This window comes from Dama dama, chromosome 23 (assembly GCF_033118175.1).
Source record: "Dama dama isolate Ldn47 chromosome 23, ASM3311817v1, whole genome shotgun sequence".
Classification (NCBI taxonomy): Eukaryota; Metazoa; Chordata; class Mammalia; order Artiodactyla; family Cervidae; genus Dama; species Dama dama.
The window spans coordinates 18,182,396-18,200,997 of record NC_083703.1 but is presented as its reverse complement, the minus strand read 5'-3'; the positions used below and the strand labels follow the sequence as shown (position 1 = coordinate 18,200,997).

At 46.9% G+C, this 18,602-nt stretch overlaps 1 protein-coding gene and 1 long non-coding RNA gene across 3 annotated transcripts in view; one reads left to right on the top strand and one right to left on the bottom strand.

Moving 5' to 3' along the window:
• CAMK1D (calcium/calmodulin dependent protein kinase ID) overlaps positions 1 to 12,067 on the bottom strand; it is a 395,130-nt gene extending 383,063 nt beyond the window's left edge. The window contains exon 1 of one of the 2 annotated variants that reach the window (XM_061126085.1): positions 11,898 to 12,067. In XM_061126085.1, coding sequence (XP_060982068.1) covers positions 11,898 to 11,989 — 92 coding nt within the window. In that variant the 5' untranslated portion in view covers positions 11,990 to 12,067. The remainder of the gene's footprint in view (positions 1 to 11,897) is intronic. The other variant, XM_061126083.1, reaches the window with a different exon arrangement.
• Positions 10,518 to 18,364, top strand: LOC133044615 (uncharacterized). The gene is made up of 3 exons (XR_009690001.1): positions 10,518 to 10,642; positions 10,906 to 11,537; positions 13,728 to 18,364. It is a non-coding gene; the product is annotated as an uncharacterized LOC133044615 (long non-coding RNA).
• The last annotated feature ends 238 nt before the right edge of the window (positions 18,365 to 18,602 follow it).

The following is an 18,602-nucleotide window of genomic DNA, read 5'->3' as shown; positions in this document are numbered from 1 at the left end:
TTTCTCCGGAGTCATCTCACCTCTTGAACCTACATTTTCTTTTCTGCAAGATGCAGCACATGATTGCTCCCTACTACATGGTTGTCCTAAGATGCAGAAGGAATCATGAATGTAAAAGCATTTTGCAAATCACAAAATACCACAGACCTGTGGAAAACTATACATGAGTCCCTCAAAAAATGAAACATAAATTACTACATGACCCAGCAATTCCACTTCTGGGTATGAAATGAAAGAAACAAAAGAACTGAAAGCAGGGACTTGAGGAGGGACCCATAAATCCACGTTCACAAAGCATTATTCACAAAATTCAAAAGCTGGAAGCAGCTCCAAGTGTCCCTTAAGAATGGATAAACAAAGCGTGGTCTAGCCATACAATCAAAGACTATTTTGCCTTAAAAAGGAAGGCAATTCTGACACATGCTACCATGTGGATATATCTTGAGGACCTTATGATAAATAAAATAAGCTAGACACAGAATGACAAAAAATATCTGATTCCACCTATAGGAGAGACCTAGGGTAGTTGAATTCATAGAGACAGAAAGTAGCATTGGGGCTGCTGGGAGTGGGAGGCAGGGGAAATGGGGAGTGAGTGTTTAATGGATATAAAGCTTCAGTTTGGGAAGATGAGAAGGTTGAGATGGGGAAGGTGGAGGAGACAGGCTGATGGCTGCACAACAATGTGAATATCCTTCATGCCATTGGACTGTGCACTTAAAAACCATTAAGATGCTAAATTTTAGTTGGAGGCTAATTACTTTACTAATGAAAAAAAAAAAGATGCTAAATTTTAGGTTATGCATTTTTTAGCCACAGTTTAAAAACACACACCTGCAAATATAAGGTCTTCTATTTCTCAGATGTCAAATGAGCCAAAAGGGCCCTAAAAAGTCAACATTAGCTTTTTATCATGATTAGAACCACAAACTCCATCGACACTGGCCGCAGAGAGGACCCCAGAAGCAGCTCCCCATATATCATAGCCATATACAGGCTGCCCCTAAGTTTTATACAAGGTCTGCCCCAAAAGTTCACTTTCAGCTTTTGGTTGTGGTAGTTGTTCAAGGCATATTTTCAAAGAAAAGTGAAATCTCTCATGGGAGTAAGGGCCCTACTCAGGCCTAGAGAAGCCTTGAGTGCCAAGGCCCCGTGAGGCTAAATTACAGTGTGAACAGTCCTGGGGGGGTCCTGGGAACTGAGGCTGTGCTGGTGGAGGAGAGGTGGGGGATCACAGAGGCAGCACCACAGTTGCATCCCTTTTAGGACCCAGGCCAGTCCAGGACCCAGGTTTTATTGTTTTACGGGGGTGTGTGTGTGACTTGAATCTTAGTGTGTGTGTGTGTGTGTGTGTGTGTGTGTGTGTGGTGTGACTCTTACTTCCCTGAATCCTTGACCCCCAGTGTGTGTGTGTGCCAGTGTGTGTGTGTGTGTGTGTGTGTGTGTGTGTGTGGTGTGACTCTTACTTCCCTGAATCCTTGACCCCCAGTGTGTGTGTGTGTGTGTGTGTGTGTGTGTGTGTGTGTGTGTGTGTGTGTGTGGTGTGAATCTTACTTCCCTGAATCCTTGACCCCTGCAGGGGAAGTGCAGAGTCTTAACCCCTGGACTGCCGGGGAAGTCCCTAGGACCTAGTTTTTTATCAGTCAGTCGGCCTAGGATGTCTCTCCCACCTTGCCACTCTTGGCCTTCAATTTCCCAGTTTGCAACTCATTTGTGACTCCCCACTCCCCACTCAACTAAAGGTGCCAAACCACAATTACCTACTTTCCTCCTGTCTTCCAGCCAAACTGCTAGTTCTTGTCAGTTTGGTGTGGGAGGAAAAAGTACTTTCTTTAAAATCACTTATATCACAGATGACTGATCTCTCAACCTATTTCAAGGCATTTGTATCTTCTAATGTTTTAAGGCAAATTTCAAGCAGCCATTTTTATCAAGGTTAAAGAAATGGGAAGAGCCCTGGGGGTGGGGGGCATGGGCCCTGGGGTGTCTGCCATCCCCATCACCCCACCAGACCTCTCAGCTTAGCCCAGCTTCATTTCCTTCTTGCTTTTCCCCCACAACACTATGGGTCTTGGCAGGAGGGGACAGCCCCATGTATGGGGCAGTCAGGAACATCACTTGAAAACTGGGGACTGTCTGAGGCTTTATTGAATACGATACCTTTAGGATTCCATTTATAGCCCCAAATCCGATTTGGTGTAAAAGCAATTTCAGTGATGGGAGCCGTGGTTGTAAAAGTCCAAAAGGAGGGCCTCTCACCAGTAAAACTGTTGACTCTGTCCAGGTGAAAAGCCTTTTCTGTCCCCGCTTACCACATTGCAGAGATACCAATAAACTGTGACCCCAGATCCGGTTTGGCCATCAAAAGGGCTAACAGAGAAGTTAAGATGAGGCATTTCAAAGAAAAACAAATATCGTATATTAACATATATATATGTGGAACCTAGAAAAATGGTATAAGTGATCTTATTTGCAAGACAGAAATAGAGACACAGACAGAGAGAACAAATGTATGGATACCAAGGGGGGAAGAAGGGTGGGATGCATTGGAAGACTGGGATTGACATATATATACTATTGATACTGTGTATAAAATAGATAACGAAGGAGATCCTAATGTATAGCACAGGGAACTCTCTACTCAGTGCTCTGTAAGGACTTAAATGGAAAGGAGATCCAAAAAAGAGTGGTAGATGTATATGTATAGCTGATTCACTTTGCTGTAGAGCAGAAGCTCTACAACACTAAAAAGCAACTGTACTCCAATTAAAAAAAAAAAAAAAAAAGATGAGGAATTTCACCTGATTCAGACATGAGCTCTCCAACTGTTACACCTATATCCTGCATGCGACCTGGGGAATTAAACTTCTGAGATCACCTCCCACCCCCCATCCAACATTCCCTGATAAGGATGTTGTTGTTCAGTCACTAAGTCGTGTCTGACTCTTTGCAACCCCAGGCCTCTTTGCAGCATGCCAAGCCTCCCTGCCCCTCACTATCTCCCAGAGTTTGCCCATGTTCACGTCTAAAACATTCTGATAAGGATAATTTTGAATAAACTGTTATGTCTGTTCATGTGGTATATACCTAGAAATGTTGCTTTTTGCTAAATTCTCCAGCATTAAAATAAACTGAGTACCTACAGAATTTAAACTTACAAAACTCCCTGATGTTTTGGAACACTGTAATCGACCAGTTACTTCATTCTTCCAAGCCTCATATTATTTTCAATAAGAAAGCAAAGCAGAAAAGACTGAAGCCATTCCCAGAAAGGAGAAGCACCTTTCAGCTGCAAGAAGGGCCACAGCTGCATCAAGATCTAAGAGCTGCTGGAGAAAACAGAAACTGCAGTTATAAGAGGCTCTTGCACAAGCTGATGTAGAGATAGACTGAAGAGAAAAAAAAAACAGCTCAGGGTGCAGGGAGAGGTGCAGAGACACAAAGCTGATGAGAGAACCCAGGGAAGGGATGAGTCTGTGTACGCAGCAAACTAGGTCACTCAGCACTCGAGCTGGCCCGCGACACGGTGGGGGCTGAGTCTCTTGCTGAACAGGAGCACCAGGTGAACCAACCAGCCTCCTGTGGGAAGCAAGTGTCAGATGGTGCAATGCACCCTCCAGATGTGTGCAAGTGACCTCTGAGGAGCATGGTGTCAGCTCCACAGGGGTTAAAGAGACAGAAGGAACACTTACTGCACACAGATCTACAGCCATGTCCTGCCCTGAGTGGTTTTCATATGCCCTCAACTAATCTTCACTGCAACCCTTAGACTGGGTACAAGTCTTACCCCATTCTGCAGATGAGGGCACAAGGCTGAGAATGGCGAAATAATTTTTCCAAAACCATATGGCTGGAAAGCAGGGGACCCAGGATTTGCACCCCTGTCCTGAGGACTTAGAACCTCCATTCTTAGCAGCTCAGTACTGAGCTGGGAGGAACATCCAGCGAATGTTCCCCCCTAGTTGACTGAGGACTTGCTGTTGGTTTCTTAATCAACTCTGGGGGGAGGTTACGTATACACCGTTCTGCATTTCTACGCCAGGAGCTTCCAAAAATCAATTTCCAACAGACAGGGACTTCCCTGGTGATCCAGGGGCTAAGACTCCCTTCCAATGCAGGAGACCCAGGTTCGATCCCTGGTCAGGGAACTAGACCCCACATGCCACAGCTAAGAGATCGTGCACCCAAAATAAATAAATATTTTAAAAGATTTCCAGCAGATGTTCTTCACGGCACTGGCCCTGAATATCCAGTCATCCTCCACCACAGCTGCTAAAAACAACTGGAACTTGATGACAGTTGCTGTTTACTCAATCCCACTTGTGCCAGGCACCTCATAGGCGTCACTGAATCCTTACAGAAATCCCACCAGGCAGCAACTTCCATCTCCATCTTAACTCAGAAAGTTGAAGGATGGGTATCCAGAGGGATACAGGTATGAATGGCCGTGCTGGAGCTGCCTTTCCATCATGGTTCACTGCCTCCCAGTGCCTCCCCGGCCTGGCCTCAGTCAATATGCTGTCTTATAGGCTTATCCTCAAGATTTGGTGTTAACCAGAAATGGAATTCCTCCACCTCTGAATGGATTTGAAATATGAAGAAAAACAGCACAAGACTCATAGCCGCCACTGGAGACAGGGAATGAACTTCGCATGGAATGAAGTTGGCCTGTGGCATCCATTTGGTCTGGTTCGAACATGAAGAATCCACATACTGCATAATAAACATCTTTAAAAACCAAGCAGGATCTAAGAAAACTAGCCCAAGGAAAAGGTGACCTCCTGCATCACAGGGGGTCAAAGGGAGGTACCCAACGTGAACTGAGAGAGAAGGTCACGCTGGCATCTCTCCCAGAGTCCACGTGTCCTCCTGTTGTAGCCACACATGCACTGGATGGACCATCCTGAGTCAAAAAACAAACTTGCATCAGTTGGTGAGGGCTCCAGGCTTTGTGCTGGCCACCCAAAAGCAGTTCCTTCTTCAAATGAAGAAATGTGTCCCAGGTGCCATGGGCTCTCTGGCTATTCCTGCAAAATCGGATGAGGACTGAAGGCAATGTGAGGTCCTCGGGTCTACCCCTGTGGGTGTAAGTTGACCAATAATGTGACAGTCCCTTGCTGAACCAGTGCTAAGCCCTCCCAGAGAGGAGAGGAGGAGATGAAGGAGAAAGATTGAAGGGGATTTATGGAGATTTATTTGGGGAAAGGAAGGATTAAAGGGATTTATGGAGACCCAGCCAAAGAAAAACTCAACAAGTTAACCCCTAAAATCCTCCCCTGAGAGGACACGAATGTCCACCTGCCAAGCCTAATTACTGTCCACTCGGTTGCCAAGTTTGAGCCGGAAATTTCTACCAGAGACAGTCTTTGTTAGCCCCTCCAAGAACAAGCCCTAAAAAGTGCAATTTCCCAAATTCCACCCTACTAATCTATAAAGCCATGAGAGTTTGTTATCTTTATCGCAACAGAGGAAAAACTTCTGGCTTTTCCTCCCTAAACACAAAACATCCTACCAGAGGAAGAAGCAGCAAGAGTTTCTCATGTTTATTATTTTTCATAGAACGTTTGGGCTTTAAATTCTCAAATCAGGGAATTCCCTGGTTGCTCAGTGGTTAGGACTTGGCGCTTTCACTGCCCAGGGTGCGGGTTCAATCCCAGGTCAGGGAACGAAGATCCCGCAAGTCACACAGTACAGTCAAAAAATAAAGTTGGAGATTTAAAAAATAAAAATAAATACATTCACAAATCAAGTAGCAGAGTTATAGGTTATAGGTCCACCTATCAGAGTGATCTTCCTATTGATAATTCTAGAGGCAAAACGTGGCATTTTCACAGAAAGTTAAGCAGTTCATCCAGCTACTCAAATGTCAAGCCTATCATGACCTCCTCCTGTGACAGAAGAGGAGATACTTCAAGAGTCATCTCAAACACAAGCTCTTGGAAAGAAATAGATTAGCCTGAAAACCTAAGGGACCCCGGGGAACCTCCCTGGCGGTCCAGTGGTTAAGACGCCCCTTCCAATGCAGGGGGCACAGGTTCCATCCATGGTTGGGGAAATAAGATACCACATGCCTTGTGGCGTGGCCAAAACATTTTTTTTTTTTAATTTCTAAATAAACAAATCCAAGAGTTCCTCACAGGAAAAACCCAGGAGCCCAAAGGATGCGAGCTTTCCCTCCAAACTCCTTCCAAGAGCTTCCCAGAACACAGACAGCCCTGCTGTGCTCAGAGAGCAGGTGCGCAGAAAATTCTTGGGAAAAAACTGACCAAAACCAACAAGTGGTATCTCTCTCCCAACCCCAAATCCCAGCCACACCCAACCCACCAACGACTCCTATGGTTCTCCTTCCATATGTTTCCAGAATCCAGCCACTTCTCATCACCTCCAGAGCTACACCCTCTCCCCGCCCTCCACCACCATTCTCTCCTCTGCAATGGTTTCCACAGCCTCCAAGCTGGTCTCCCTGCTTCTTCCCTTGAATCTGCCTGTCCATTCTCAGCACAGCAACTGCACCCACGATGGAAACACCTGAGTTATGTCAAGGTACACCCCTGTTCAAAACCCTTCAACATTTCCTATTGCTCTTAGAGCAAAAGCAGAGTCTATTACCAGGAACTTCAAGGCTTCCCTGGTGCCTCAGACAGTAAAGAATCTGCCTGCAATGCAGGGTTCAATCCCTGGGTTGGGACGATCCCCTGGACAAGGGAATGGCAACCCACTCCAGTATTCTTGCCTGGAGAATCTCAAGGACAGAGGAGCCTGTTGGGCTACAGTCCATGGGGTTGCAAAGAGTCAGACAGGACTGAGCGCTAACACTGTCACTTTCAAGGCCCTTTGGGAACCTCGACCAACCCTCCCCCAGCTCCACACCGCACACCTTTGTCCTCTCAGCTCCCAAGCTCCTCCTGCTGCTCACCCACCTTCAGACACACGGGCCTCCTTGAAGCTGGGCCTTAAAAACACCAGGCCTGCTCCCGCTCAGGCCCTCAGCCCTTGCTGTTCCCTTCAACTGGAACATTCTACCTTCATCTCTTCAGGTCTTTATTCAAAGATTAGCTTCTGGGCCAGGCCCTCCCTGGCTACCCTATTCAAGCTCCTATCACCCCACCCCACCCTACCCCTGCTCCTGCTGCAGAAAATCCCATTTCCCTGCTTTATTTCTCTTCCTAACGTGTCTACTATGTAACACATGCTACACTTTCCTGATTCATATTTTTAATTTTCTGGCTTCCTCACCAGAGAATAAGAAAGAAATGTGAGCTCCAGGAAAGCAGGCATTTGTGTCTGCCTGTTCTCTGCTGTGCCCACCCCCATCAGTGCCTAGAATATAGCAGGTGTTTGATCAATATTTTTAAATGTACAAGAGGCTGAATTTATATCATGCCTCAAACAAAGGGCTGAGACATGCAAACTTCTAACCAATATAGCATCTGGAATACCCTCTGAGAGAACTCTCGGGGTTGCCCACCCCTCTCTTTGCTCTTCTTGGAGGAGCACTCTTTGAAATGCTTCTCCCAGACTCTACAACTGTGAGTAGTCCCAGAACAAATACTCTCAAAACAGCCAGTCAAATACACAAATCACCAGGAGTAGATCTGCAATCTCCCCCTCCCCCAATATCCATACACCACCCCTCTACAACCTGAAAAGAACAGGTGAGTCTGTTTTCTACCCAGGCCTTCAGATAAGTCAATCACGTGTCCTCAACAGGTGTACTGATTGAGCAATTTCAGAAAAAGGCGTGTAAGTATGATACTAGTGGGGAAAGACAGTGCTGGCCTCACAGAAATTTCTATTTATACTCTTCCTAAAGCAGCACCCAGCAGGCACTCGTTTCATGAAGAAGCAAAGGCATTGTGCTACTGACATCAAGTGGGGTAAGAATTCCTGTCCTGAGCTCTGTCACTTTGCTACTAGCCTGGGCATAAAAATGTCCCTCCAAATGGACCAAGCTGTTCTAGCTACACATGAAAGCTACCAGAAAATTATAGTGAATGCCTCTCTTACCCAGACAAGCCAAAAAACCTTAGGGTTGTAAGAGCACTTGAAAATCATCCCATCTTCTCTGCCCCTTTGATGTGACAGGTGATGAAGCTAAGACCAGTCATGTGGACAAATGACCAAGTAGCCCACAGGCCACACACCTGACCAGTGGCTGAGCCAGACTTTGAACCCAGGCCCAAGACCTCCCTGGCACCCGCTCCAGCCCCCTCAAACAGCAATTATTTCAACACAAAACATTTGGTCTGTAAGAAAAGCATGTATTCATACCCAGCAGAGATGAATGTCTATTTTCTAGGACGTGCCATTTCTGTACTCCAGGGGGAAGGAGGTGTATTGGAAGAACCATTCTCTGCCAACTATCAAGGTCTCTTCTGTTCAGATACCTTTCATGGTGTGGAAATTATAGAAGCCACTTCCACGAGTCTGGAGTAATTCCGGCACACCACGGTCAAAGCTTTCTTCCCATCCATATCCTTCTTCAGATGGCCTATTTTCATTTTCTTGGTTTAGAAGACGTGGAAAGACATCTACCTATGGTAGAGATGGCCTGAATGGCCTCAGCAAACACGCCACAGAAATGTTTACCACTCTTAATTGCTGTTACACGACATTTATTTGGCCTCATTTATTTGGGGTACCAGGGATCTGAAAACATGGCGTTGATTAATAAACAGTATTTAAGCCTTCCCACCTTGTTTGGAGGTAGAGTTAGACCCTGGGATTTCCTTTCAAAGGAAGACACACTGAAGGCCACAAGTTGAAAGGTTTCTCCAGAGGCCTGGCTCAGGGGTGTATCAGAAAACCCAGGTCCAAACCACCCAATGGGTCCTTTCCCCTACACTGTCCTTTGCTTCCTCCAGCTCTTTTCCTACCCTCTAGGACAGCCTTCACTTTCATCTGCCCCCCACCCTCCAGCAAGGCCCTGCTAACTACACAATCTAAATGGCTTGACCCTTTGGCCTTCAACAGTAAACCTTCTGCTCCGCATGGAAAGGTACCTGAACCAGGCAGCCAAATATCAGATTACAAGGTCTGGTCAAGTGAGTGCTCCTTGGGTCTTTACACTGCTTTATTTCAAAGGCATTTTAACAACTGACAATCTGTCTCCCGGAAGGGCTTTCCTGCCTTAGGATCTTAAAGGCATATGGTAAAAGTGTGACAAAATGATTGGGCTTGCAGAGTACCTTGGAAATGAATTCCAATTGTTAGTGTTGAAGCCCCTGACTGACGCTAGGTTTCACTGCAAACAAGACCCCAAACTCAAAATCCACACTGATAGGAGCAGAAGTGACATCTATTTAGACTCAAGCTAAGGGTGCTGGACTTGGCCCTGGGGAAAACAGGAACCCTGAATTTTGGACCCTTCTAGAAAGTCCAAGAGACAAAAAGATGTTGATAATCCAAAAGTTACATGTTTGGATAACAGGTTACCCCATAATTATGTTTTAACTTAATATTAAAATTAATATAATTCTTTAATGTTAAAATTAGCTTTCCAAATACAAAAATTAGTCAAATTATTAACATTTGCTGTTACATAATCCACAGAGTGGCTCAATACCATATGCATAATTATAAGTTGTTCTGCCTAGATTTGAGTATCAGCTCCACTTAATAAGTAGCTCCTGTTTGGCAGGTCACTTAATTCTCTTTGCCTCAGTCTTCCCATCTGCCAAGTGGGGATAATAGTAAACACCTACTTCATCAGGTTATCATGAGAATAAAATGAGTTAATACCCATAAGGCACTTAGGATATCAACTGGTACTTGGTATTTATTTAATAAAGTCACCTACAATTACCTCTACTATTATCACCATGCTATTGAGTGAAAACATTTTGATCATTTTATTGTTTGTGTTTTGCTCTTCGAGAACTCCTGCCAGCAGGAAGGAACCATAGCCTGAAGCTCCTTTTCAAAGAATCCTTTCCAAGACAGAAGGCAAAGCTTTAGAATCCTAACAGAGACCCATCCCCAGGTTTATGGGGAACGTGGCCAGAGTCCAAGAAGCTGTTTTGCAAGAGCTCTATGTTCTTTCCGGCACGCATCAGGCAAGTCCCCATCCTGCCCAGAAGTGGAACCACCACAGCCATCCTCAAACAGTGCCGACCACAGTAGGAGCCACACAGTGAAGCCACAGCTCACCGGGCTGAGCATCTCTGACCACTGAAGAGGTACAGCCTCAGGGCTCTTCTGGGGAGCAGGAGAGAGTCAGGGGAGGTTGCATCTGTCTGCCTGGAAGCTGCAGGCAGAGGGACCAGTTCCAGGAGTTCCGGTGAGGATGTGCCAAGCAACGCATTCTCCTACCATAGGACTCCACTCTCTCCAGGCCCCTTATCCTCAGCCACAAGAGCATTCTCAGCATGACCACAAAGGACACGCTTCTTCTTTCTCAGCAACTTAACCATCTCAAAGTCACTCCCCCAAACCCAAATAAACCTCAAGGGTAATTTTCTAAAGTTCTGACCAAATCTCACCCCTTAACTGGCCCGTGCTAAGAGGCAGCTCCAAGCCCCTCCCTATGAAAATGCAAAGCTCTTTCTGTTTTCTTTCCAACAAAGACAAAAAGTCTACACCCACAGGTAGACTGGGTCCCTGAAGTGAGCACAAAATCTGGGAGACCCTATTCTCATTCTAGGTAAGTGTGCATCACCAGGAACAGAAGCATGGAGGGATGCTTCACAACTTGGCTTTGGGGGACCCACTTCAGATATTGGGGTGGGGGAGGGAAAATGACCGAACAACTCAGTGGACCCTGAGTATGGGGCAGAAAACAATCTGGGTTTGAAAATATGGTTCTGGAAAAGCAAACCAACCGCAATGACAAGTAAAACGGGATTAAGACAGGAAAGAAGAGCACCCTAATTCGTCTAATGAAACACCTCCTCTTTCTCTTACCAGCTTGACCAACACCTCCATGAACCCCTGAAAAATGTTCGGCTCATACAACATGTATGTGTGTGAAAATATATGCTTACATACTGATCACATGAGGGAAAGCAATAACTCCAACTCCAGGTTCTTCCAGCAGCAACCGATCCTCTTTCACTATCAGCCTCCCTACCTATTCTGAGGCGCTCCGAAACAAAACAAACAAAAACCAACTCTTGGGCAGAAAAGGAACAGCAGCTGAATGGAGCAGCACATGCTTGAGCCTTCCTGACATCGACTTCTGGTTATTTCTGCTTTCTTGAGATCAGCCACCAGCCTTGGACCACACACAGCCCTGGAGAGGAACCGCGGGTACAGAGACCCTCGCAGACCCTCCTTGGTGACCCACACGCCAGCGTGTGCTGCTGAACCTGGCTTTGAAATGGACTGACACTCAGGTAAGGCTCAGCCCACACGTGACCCTGCACACTGCGAAATTCCTTCCTTCCCTAATCGCGCGGCCATCCAAAATCTTGCCTACATCGAGTACGTGCGGATGTCAATTCTCTAAGACTACATGATGTTAGAACAGAAATGGGAATGCCCGGAGCCGATTTCCTCGTGACCACGTCTCTCGCTGACACGGTGCGCCCGTGCACACGGTGAGTAGACGCACGCAGCCAGTAAACAGGAATATCCACCATGCTCAGCCCACAGTCACGCGTGGGGAGAATGAGTCGAGAGGGCGGCGGTGTCAGGGAAGTGAAAAGTCGCCCGCCTGCGACTGTCCCCGAAATCCCAGGGCCTTCCCCGCCCCCGCGCGGCGCCCACTCGGGCACGCGGGGCGCAGACCCACGCGGCGGGCACGCGGGGGGCTCCGCAGAGCCGAGAACTGGACAATAAGGACGCGGCGACCCTCTGCTCCTGCCGCGGTGGCGGCGGCGGCGGCGGTGGCAGCGAGAGCCACCTCTGCACCCGCGGCCGCTGCCACCTCCACCCTCTTCTCCCTGCTCCCCACTTACGTTCCGAGGGTCTCCTTGAACTCGAAGATTTTCTTGATGTCTTCAGCTTGCTTTTTCCAGGAGGAGCTGCTCTCGCCGTTCTCCCGGGCCATGGCAGACGAGGGCGGCGTGCGCGGAGGGCGGCGAGGCAGAGAGGCCAGGGGCGCAGGGGGCCGGGGTGGGCGCGCGAGGAGGGGGCGCCGGGGGGCGGTGGCGCGGGTGCAGCGGGGCGCGGGCGGCGGCGCGCTGGTCCAGGAGGGTTGGGCGAGCGGCGCGGGGATGCTCGGCGCGGGAGCCGAGGAGACTTTGTGCTGCGGCAGAGCTTCCTCTTCGGCAGTTTCCTCTTTCACTCTCGCCGCCGCGGTCCCTCCCTGGCTCTTATTTCTGCGCGTCTTGGGCACAGACTTCCTGCCGCCGCTCGCCCGGCTCCTTTGCTGCCGGCTGCCAGCCTCACTTTCTGCTACTTTCTTGCCTCCCTTCTCCTCCCTCCCCGCCGCCCGCCCTGCTCCCTCCCCCCTCCTCCTCCCGCGGGCTCCCCGCCCTCTCCGGGCTCCCCGGCCGCCTCCCGCCTCCCCGCCTCCCGCGCGCCGCCGCCTTCGGGGATGTCCTGCTCCCTGGGAGCGCCGTGCCCCAGGCGCGGGGGCACCGCCGTCGCCGCCCGGCCACGCTCCCCGCCGCCGCACGCGCCCTGGAGCCCGGGAAAGGGCAGGTGCAGGGAACCCGGGAAGGTGCGGAAGTCGGGAAGCTTGCTGAAGGACCTCGGCCCTCCGGGGCTGCCTAATTAATTCTGCAAAGTCAAGTCTCGGGGGCGCGAGGGCTTTCCTCCCTGGCGGCGGGAGGGGGCGCCTCTGCGCTGCGCTTGGACGCGGCTGGAAGGGGGCGGGGGGTGCGAGGCCCCCGGATGCGGGGCGCCAAGGGCGGGGGCGTCCTCCCCGGGCGTCCCGGCACTGCGCGGGGCCGGGCGGGGGCCGGTTGTTATGGCGACGAAAGGCGGCGGCGGGGATGCTGGCGGAGGTGGGCGTTGACTCCGGCCGCGCGGCGCCGGCCGGTGGCTGACGCTCCCGGAGCCTCACGACTTGGCGACTGGAGCTAATTCGCATTGCACCAAAATCGGCGCTCGAGTCCAATTACGGCCGGGGGAGGGGGCGCGCCGCGAGGAGGGAGCCGGGAGCCCTGGAGCCGGGGACGCGCAGGACGTGCCAGGCGCTGCCTCGTTTTCCCTTGGGGAGCTTAACTACCGGGGTTATCTGGCGGCCAGGCGGCGGGTGGATTCGGGTTCCTTGCGCCGCCCAGGCTACCTCGGGCCTGGGGCTGGAGCGGGCCTGGGCGGGCCTGGACCGGCCTTCGCTCCAGCTCGACTCCTCCTGGTCTCTCCCTCTCTCCATCGGCCGAAACCTAGCGGCTTAGAGGAAAGTGAAGCTCTACCCCACACCCTCCTCGCCAGGAGGGTTGCCCCTTGTAAGACCGGCGGCGGCGGTGGTTTAGTAGGGCACCCTGTCTTAGGGCATGTACCTGCAAATAGCGTTCCCCACCCCGCCTTCCATCTCCTAGTTGCACTCTGACTGCCCGTTCTCCTTCCGTGTCCACCTGTCAGAGGGCGATCCACGTGCGGGTGCCCATCCTCAACCTGCGGGGACTCTTGTTTTAAAAAATTGTAGTTTTCTTCGTATCAAGACTATCACTCCCTGAGGGTACCTCGACTGAGCTGGATAAACACCCTTTTGTCTTGATTGCTGACACCTGTCCCACTTTCCCAGGACTGTTCCAATTTCACTGTGGAAAGGTGTGTGGGGGCCGGGGGGATTCTACTGCCTGAAAACTTGTCTAGCACCTTCTTTCTCGTTCTGACAGGCTGGATGCAGGCCTACTGCCCTCCCAGAAGCCGTCTGGACTCTGCCCGGGCCTCTACCTTTTCCCTCACCCAAGGAGGTGGGAAGATAACCTGGCCTGCCCAGTCCCCCACATCTGCGTGCTGGATTCTGTCTTTCAGGGGCTGTTAGCTTAAGGCTCTCGGTGCTGGGGAGAGCAAATAGGGGATCTTGCTATTAGAAACTGACTAAATCTACAAACCCAACTTCCACCGTGAATTACTAAGGAACCTCTCAAAGTTGGGGCCTGTCACCAAAGGCAAACAGCAGCACTTCAATAAGAAATATGTTTGAAGAACTGTACTATCGTCTATTGGGGTCAAAGGTTAGGCAGTAAGAAGAGTAGGAGCCAGGCATGACTAAGATCCCAAGGGACATTCTCCCATGCCCGCCACGTGCATCTGCTTATCCTTTTTCGCTCTTTTCCCGTCCTCGCACTTCTTCTTATCCAGTTCTTCCCTATTTCACTCTTGCTCCTTGCCTACAGAGTATCGTGCCACAAGAGTGCACAATAACAGTCCTCAGTCTCAGCTTTTGTCCACAGAACTAAAGAAGTGGTGATGCTAAAGAAGTGTTGTACTGTTGCAAGTGCCACAGGGAGCTTTCTGTTTCTTTTGAATTTTCCATGTGCATGCGTGCTAAGTCGCTTCAGTCTTGTCCGACTCTGTGCGACCCTATGGACTGTAGCCCGCCAGGCTCCTCTGTCCATGGGATTGTCCAGTAAAGAGTACTGGAGTAGGTTGCTGTGCATCCTCCCGAGGATCTTCCTGACCCAGGGATCAAACTCCCATCTCTTAGGTCTGCATTGGCAGGCAGGTTCTTTACCACTAGCATCACTTAGGAAGCCCCTGAATTTTCCATAATGATGTTCATTCAAAGCTAAGTTATCCTCAGCTGGACTAGATCCTAGAGAAAAAAAAATCAAAAGTTTAATGGGAGTTGAGGTCAAACCAAAGGAATGACACAAAGAAGGAGGTGGAAATGCCAAAGACAAATTCAGTCTGGCTTTAGCATGGTCATTCCTCCCTTACTGGACACCATGTTAAATAAGAGATCTTGACCTTGGGAACCACAATAGAAAACAAAACCACCATTCCCTAAGAATGATTAAACCTTAGCCTGTAAATGGCTTAGTTCTGTTTGCTTGAGGACCCTTGATTGGATAACCATGTCCTCCAGCTACCGTGTTTTTTAGAGGACTAGGTGATGGCTGTGAACTCTTCATTCCACTCCAACTCCCATTGTCAACTGGTTATTACCTATCAGTCAAAAGCTGTCCATTCCCTAACAATTCCACTGCAGAAAGCTCTGCTAGATATTCTAAATTACTAACCTTTAGGTCCCAAGTCTTTATATTTCCTTAAAGCCCTTAAAATTTTATTAAAGAACCTGAAGAACAAGTTGTTTAATAACTCATCATTAAAGACTTACCAATTTTGTGCCTATCAAACTCTTTCCAACCATCAGACCTGCCAATAGATCAGGCTTGTGTGGCCCAGGTTCAGAATTTGGTGGGTGGTGTGGGGGAAATATATAGTATCTAAAGCAAATGTGTAGATTATAACTGAAAATCTCTAAATTACCTCTATTCAGCCTTTGGGGCTTCCCAGGTAGTGCAGTGGTAAAGACAGTCTTTAGTACCTAAAATGATAAACCAGGAGCACAAGCTAGGGTGGTAGAAAGAACTAAAAAGTCTGGGAAACTAGGCTCAAGTTCCAAGTCTGTTGCTAAATTTTTCTTTTTTTGGCCCAACTAGGAATCAAACTCAAACCCTCAGCAGTGAATATATAAAGCCCTAATCACTGGACCACCAGGGAATTCCCTCAAAATTTATTTTTTAAAATTGTATGTGACAAGAAGTTGTTCATGGAATACAGGGCAAGGTGGTAAAAGGAATTAAAACTGAAGCTGGAATGCTCAGGAAAGAATCAGGAAACAATAAAATTGCAGATATAAAGACTACATTGGAAATGGAACAAGGAAATTGACTTCAAAAAACTTTTTAAAGGATATAGAAAACAAGAATAGTGAAAAAATAAAATGGAAATGGGCAAAGATGAGCTAGAAAGTTACATGAAACATGAAGTTCAATGTATTCATAAATGGTATGCCTTCTGAAGAGACTGCAATAATGGACCAAAAAATATTTCAAGATATTATTCAAGAAAACTTTCCAGAAATGAAGACCTTAATCTACAGATTGAAGGGGATAAACATGTATTTAAAAAATATACAGATGATCAATAGGAAGACATGTCCTAGTAGAACTACTTATCTCCAAAGAAATAATCTTTTGATTTTCTCAGAAAAACAAAAAAAAAAAGTCAAGTTATATGTAATGGGAATATATATCAGCCTTTCATAGGCTTCTATAGCCACATCCAATGATAGAGGCTATGTTTATAAAGTCCCTAAGGCAATTAATTGTGATACAAGAATTTCATGATAATAACTAACACTTACTGAGATCACATTATGCATCAGGCTTTGCTCTAAGTGCCTTACCATGTTTATAATCCTCACATCAATTATATGAAATAGGTAATATCTCTATTCTTACTTTGTAGAGGAGACCAAAATTTGGAATGGTTTAGAAGCACACATGAAGTATGAATGAATAAAACCCAAGCAGCCTGGCTCCAGAGCCCTGGTCTTAAGTGTTGCACTGTAATCCTGCTATCAAAGTGTTGCTCAAATAAAAGGCATCAGACAAACAGTGAGAAATTGTTACTGAAGAAGGAGAGAGTGGATTTTGAGCAGGCGAAGGTGATAGATGCCCCCTACAATGTAAATTTCTTTTTAATGAAGAAAAACAGGAGAATGATAGTTGTTCAAAAGTAAAATATGGTAATCAAATGACTGCCAGCTCCAGAAATGTATCTTTGTTTACATTTGCTTGTTTTAGTTCCATTTTTTTCGAAACCTCAAGGAACTTTTAAGTGAACTCACTCCCTTGGGTCTTTACCTGGTGGACATCACCTTTATCTTCCTACCTTAGATCTGAAACAAGTCTTTGGGTTGTTTCCCAACGTTCTCCCAAACCTGGATCTTGCTCTTTTAAAGCTGACATTGAAACACAGTCTTGTCAGTTCATATTAGAATTAAGAGTCTAGTCTTAGTTCAGTGAAGTGCATTTGACAGTATGCACAGGTGCATTTATAAAATTGAGGACACTAAAAAAATAAGAAATAGAAAAGTTCCTACTGGTCCAGTGGTTAGGACTCAATGCCTTCACTGCCAAGACCCCAGGTTCAATCCCTGGTCAGGGTGCGATGATCCCGAAAGCCATGCAGCACAGGCAGAGAAATAAATAAAAATAAAATCGAGGACACTGAAAACAGTAAACACTGAGAACAGTCCCCTCTTACATGGGGAACCAAGTCTAAACAAAAATGGCACCTCCTCTGATTTTCTACCCAGATCAGGATCTACAACAGACGTTGAAATAGAATTTCATCAATTTATATTTAAACTTAATGGTATACTCCAAACAACTGAAGGAAGTACACTGGATGATGCATTTACAAAATTTGAAGGCATTTAGTCAATAAATACACTGTTTCACATAAGCAAAGCCAAGCCTACACAACCACCACAATGGCCTCAAAAAAAATTGCCCATGAAGGTTGATTTTTCTCCAAAACCCCAAATCTTTTAAAAAAATCTTTTCCTGTAAAGATGAGTAATTATCCAAAGATGGGAGCCTAAATGTAAGATGTTCTTTCTTCCTTTTTAGCGACCTGAACCACAAATACTTAAATTGAACCACAAACATGTGTAGAATATAATAGTCAAATAAGGAGAAAAAACAATCTTAAGAAACATCTTCCAAATAGGCACATGAAAAATTGCTCATCACTGCTAATTACTAGAGAAATACAAATCAAAACTATAATGAGATACCACCTCACACTGATCAGAATGGTCATCATTAAAAACTATAAATAAATGATGGAGAGGGTATGGAGAAATGGGAACTCTCCTACACTGTTGGTGGATATGTAAATTGGTATAGCCACTATGGAGAATAGTATGGAGGCTACTTAAAAAATTAAAAAATAGAGTTGCCAAATGATTTAGCAGTTCCACTCCTGGGCATATCTCCAGAGAAAAACATGGTCCAAAAAGATACATGCACCCCAGTGTTCACTGTGGCACTATTTACAATAACCAAGACATGGAAGCATCTGAAATGTCCATTGACAGATGGATGGATAAAGAGGGTTTGGTACATATATATAATAGAATATTACTCAGCCATTAAAAAGAATGAAATAATGCCACTTGCAGCAACACAGATGGACCTAGAAATTATCATACTAAGTAAGTCAGAAGGAAAAAGACAAATACTATATGATGTCACTTATATGTGAAATCTAAAATGCAACACAAATGAATAAATTCTGAAAAACAGAAACACAGACATAGAGCAATGGTCCCCAACCTTTTTGGCACCAGGAATCAGTTGCATGGAAGATATTTTTGCCATGGACCTGGGTGGAGGGGATGGTTTCTGGATCATTCAAGCACATTACATTTATTGCCCACTTTATTTCTATTATTATTTTATCAGCTCCACTTCAGATCATCAGGCGTTAGATCCTGGAGGTTGGGGACCCCTGACATAGAGAACAGATTTGTGGTTTCCAAGGGGGAGGGGAAGTGGAGGGGGGAGAAGGATTGGGAGTTGGGATTAGCAGATGTAAAATATTATAGGATGGATAAACAACAAGGTCCTACTGTATAGAACAGGAAACTAAGTAGTTTATGATAGTAATAGAAAAGAATATGAAAAAGGATGTTCATATGCATAACTGAATCACTTTGCTGCATAGCAAAAATTAGCACAACAATGTAA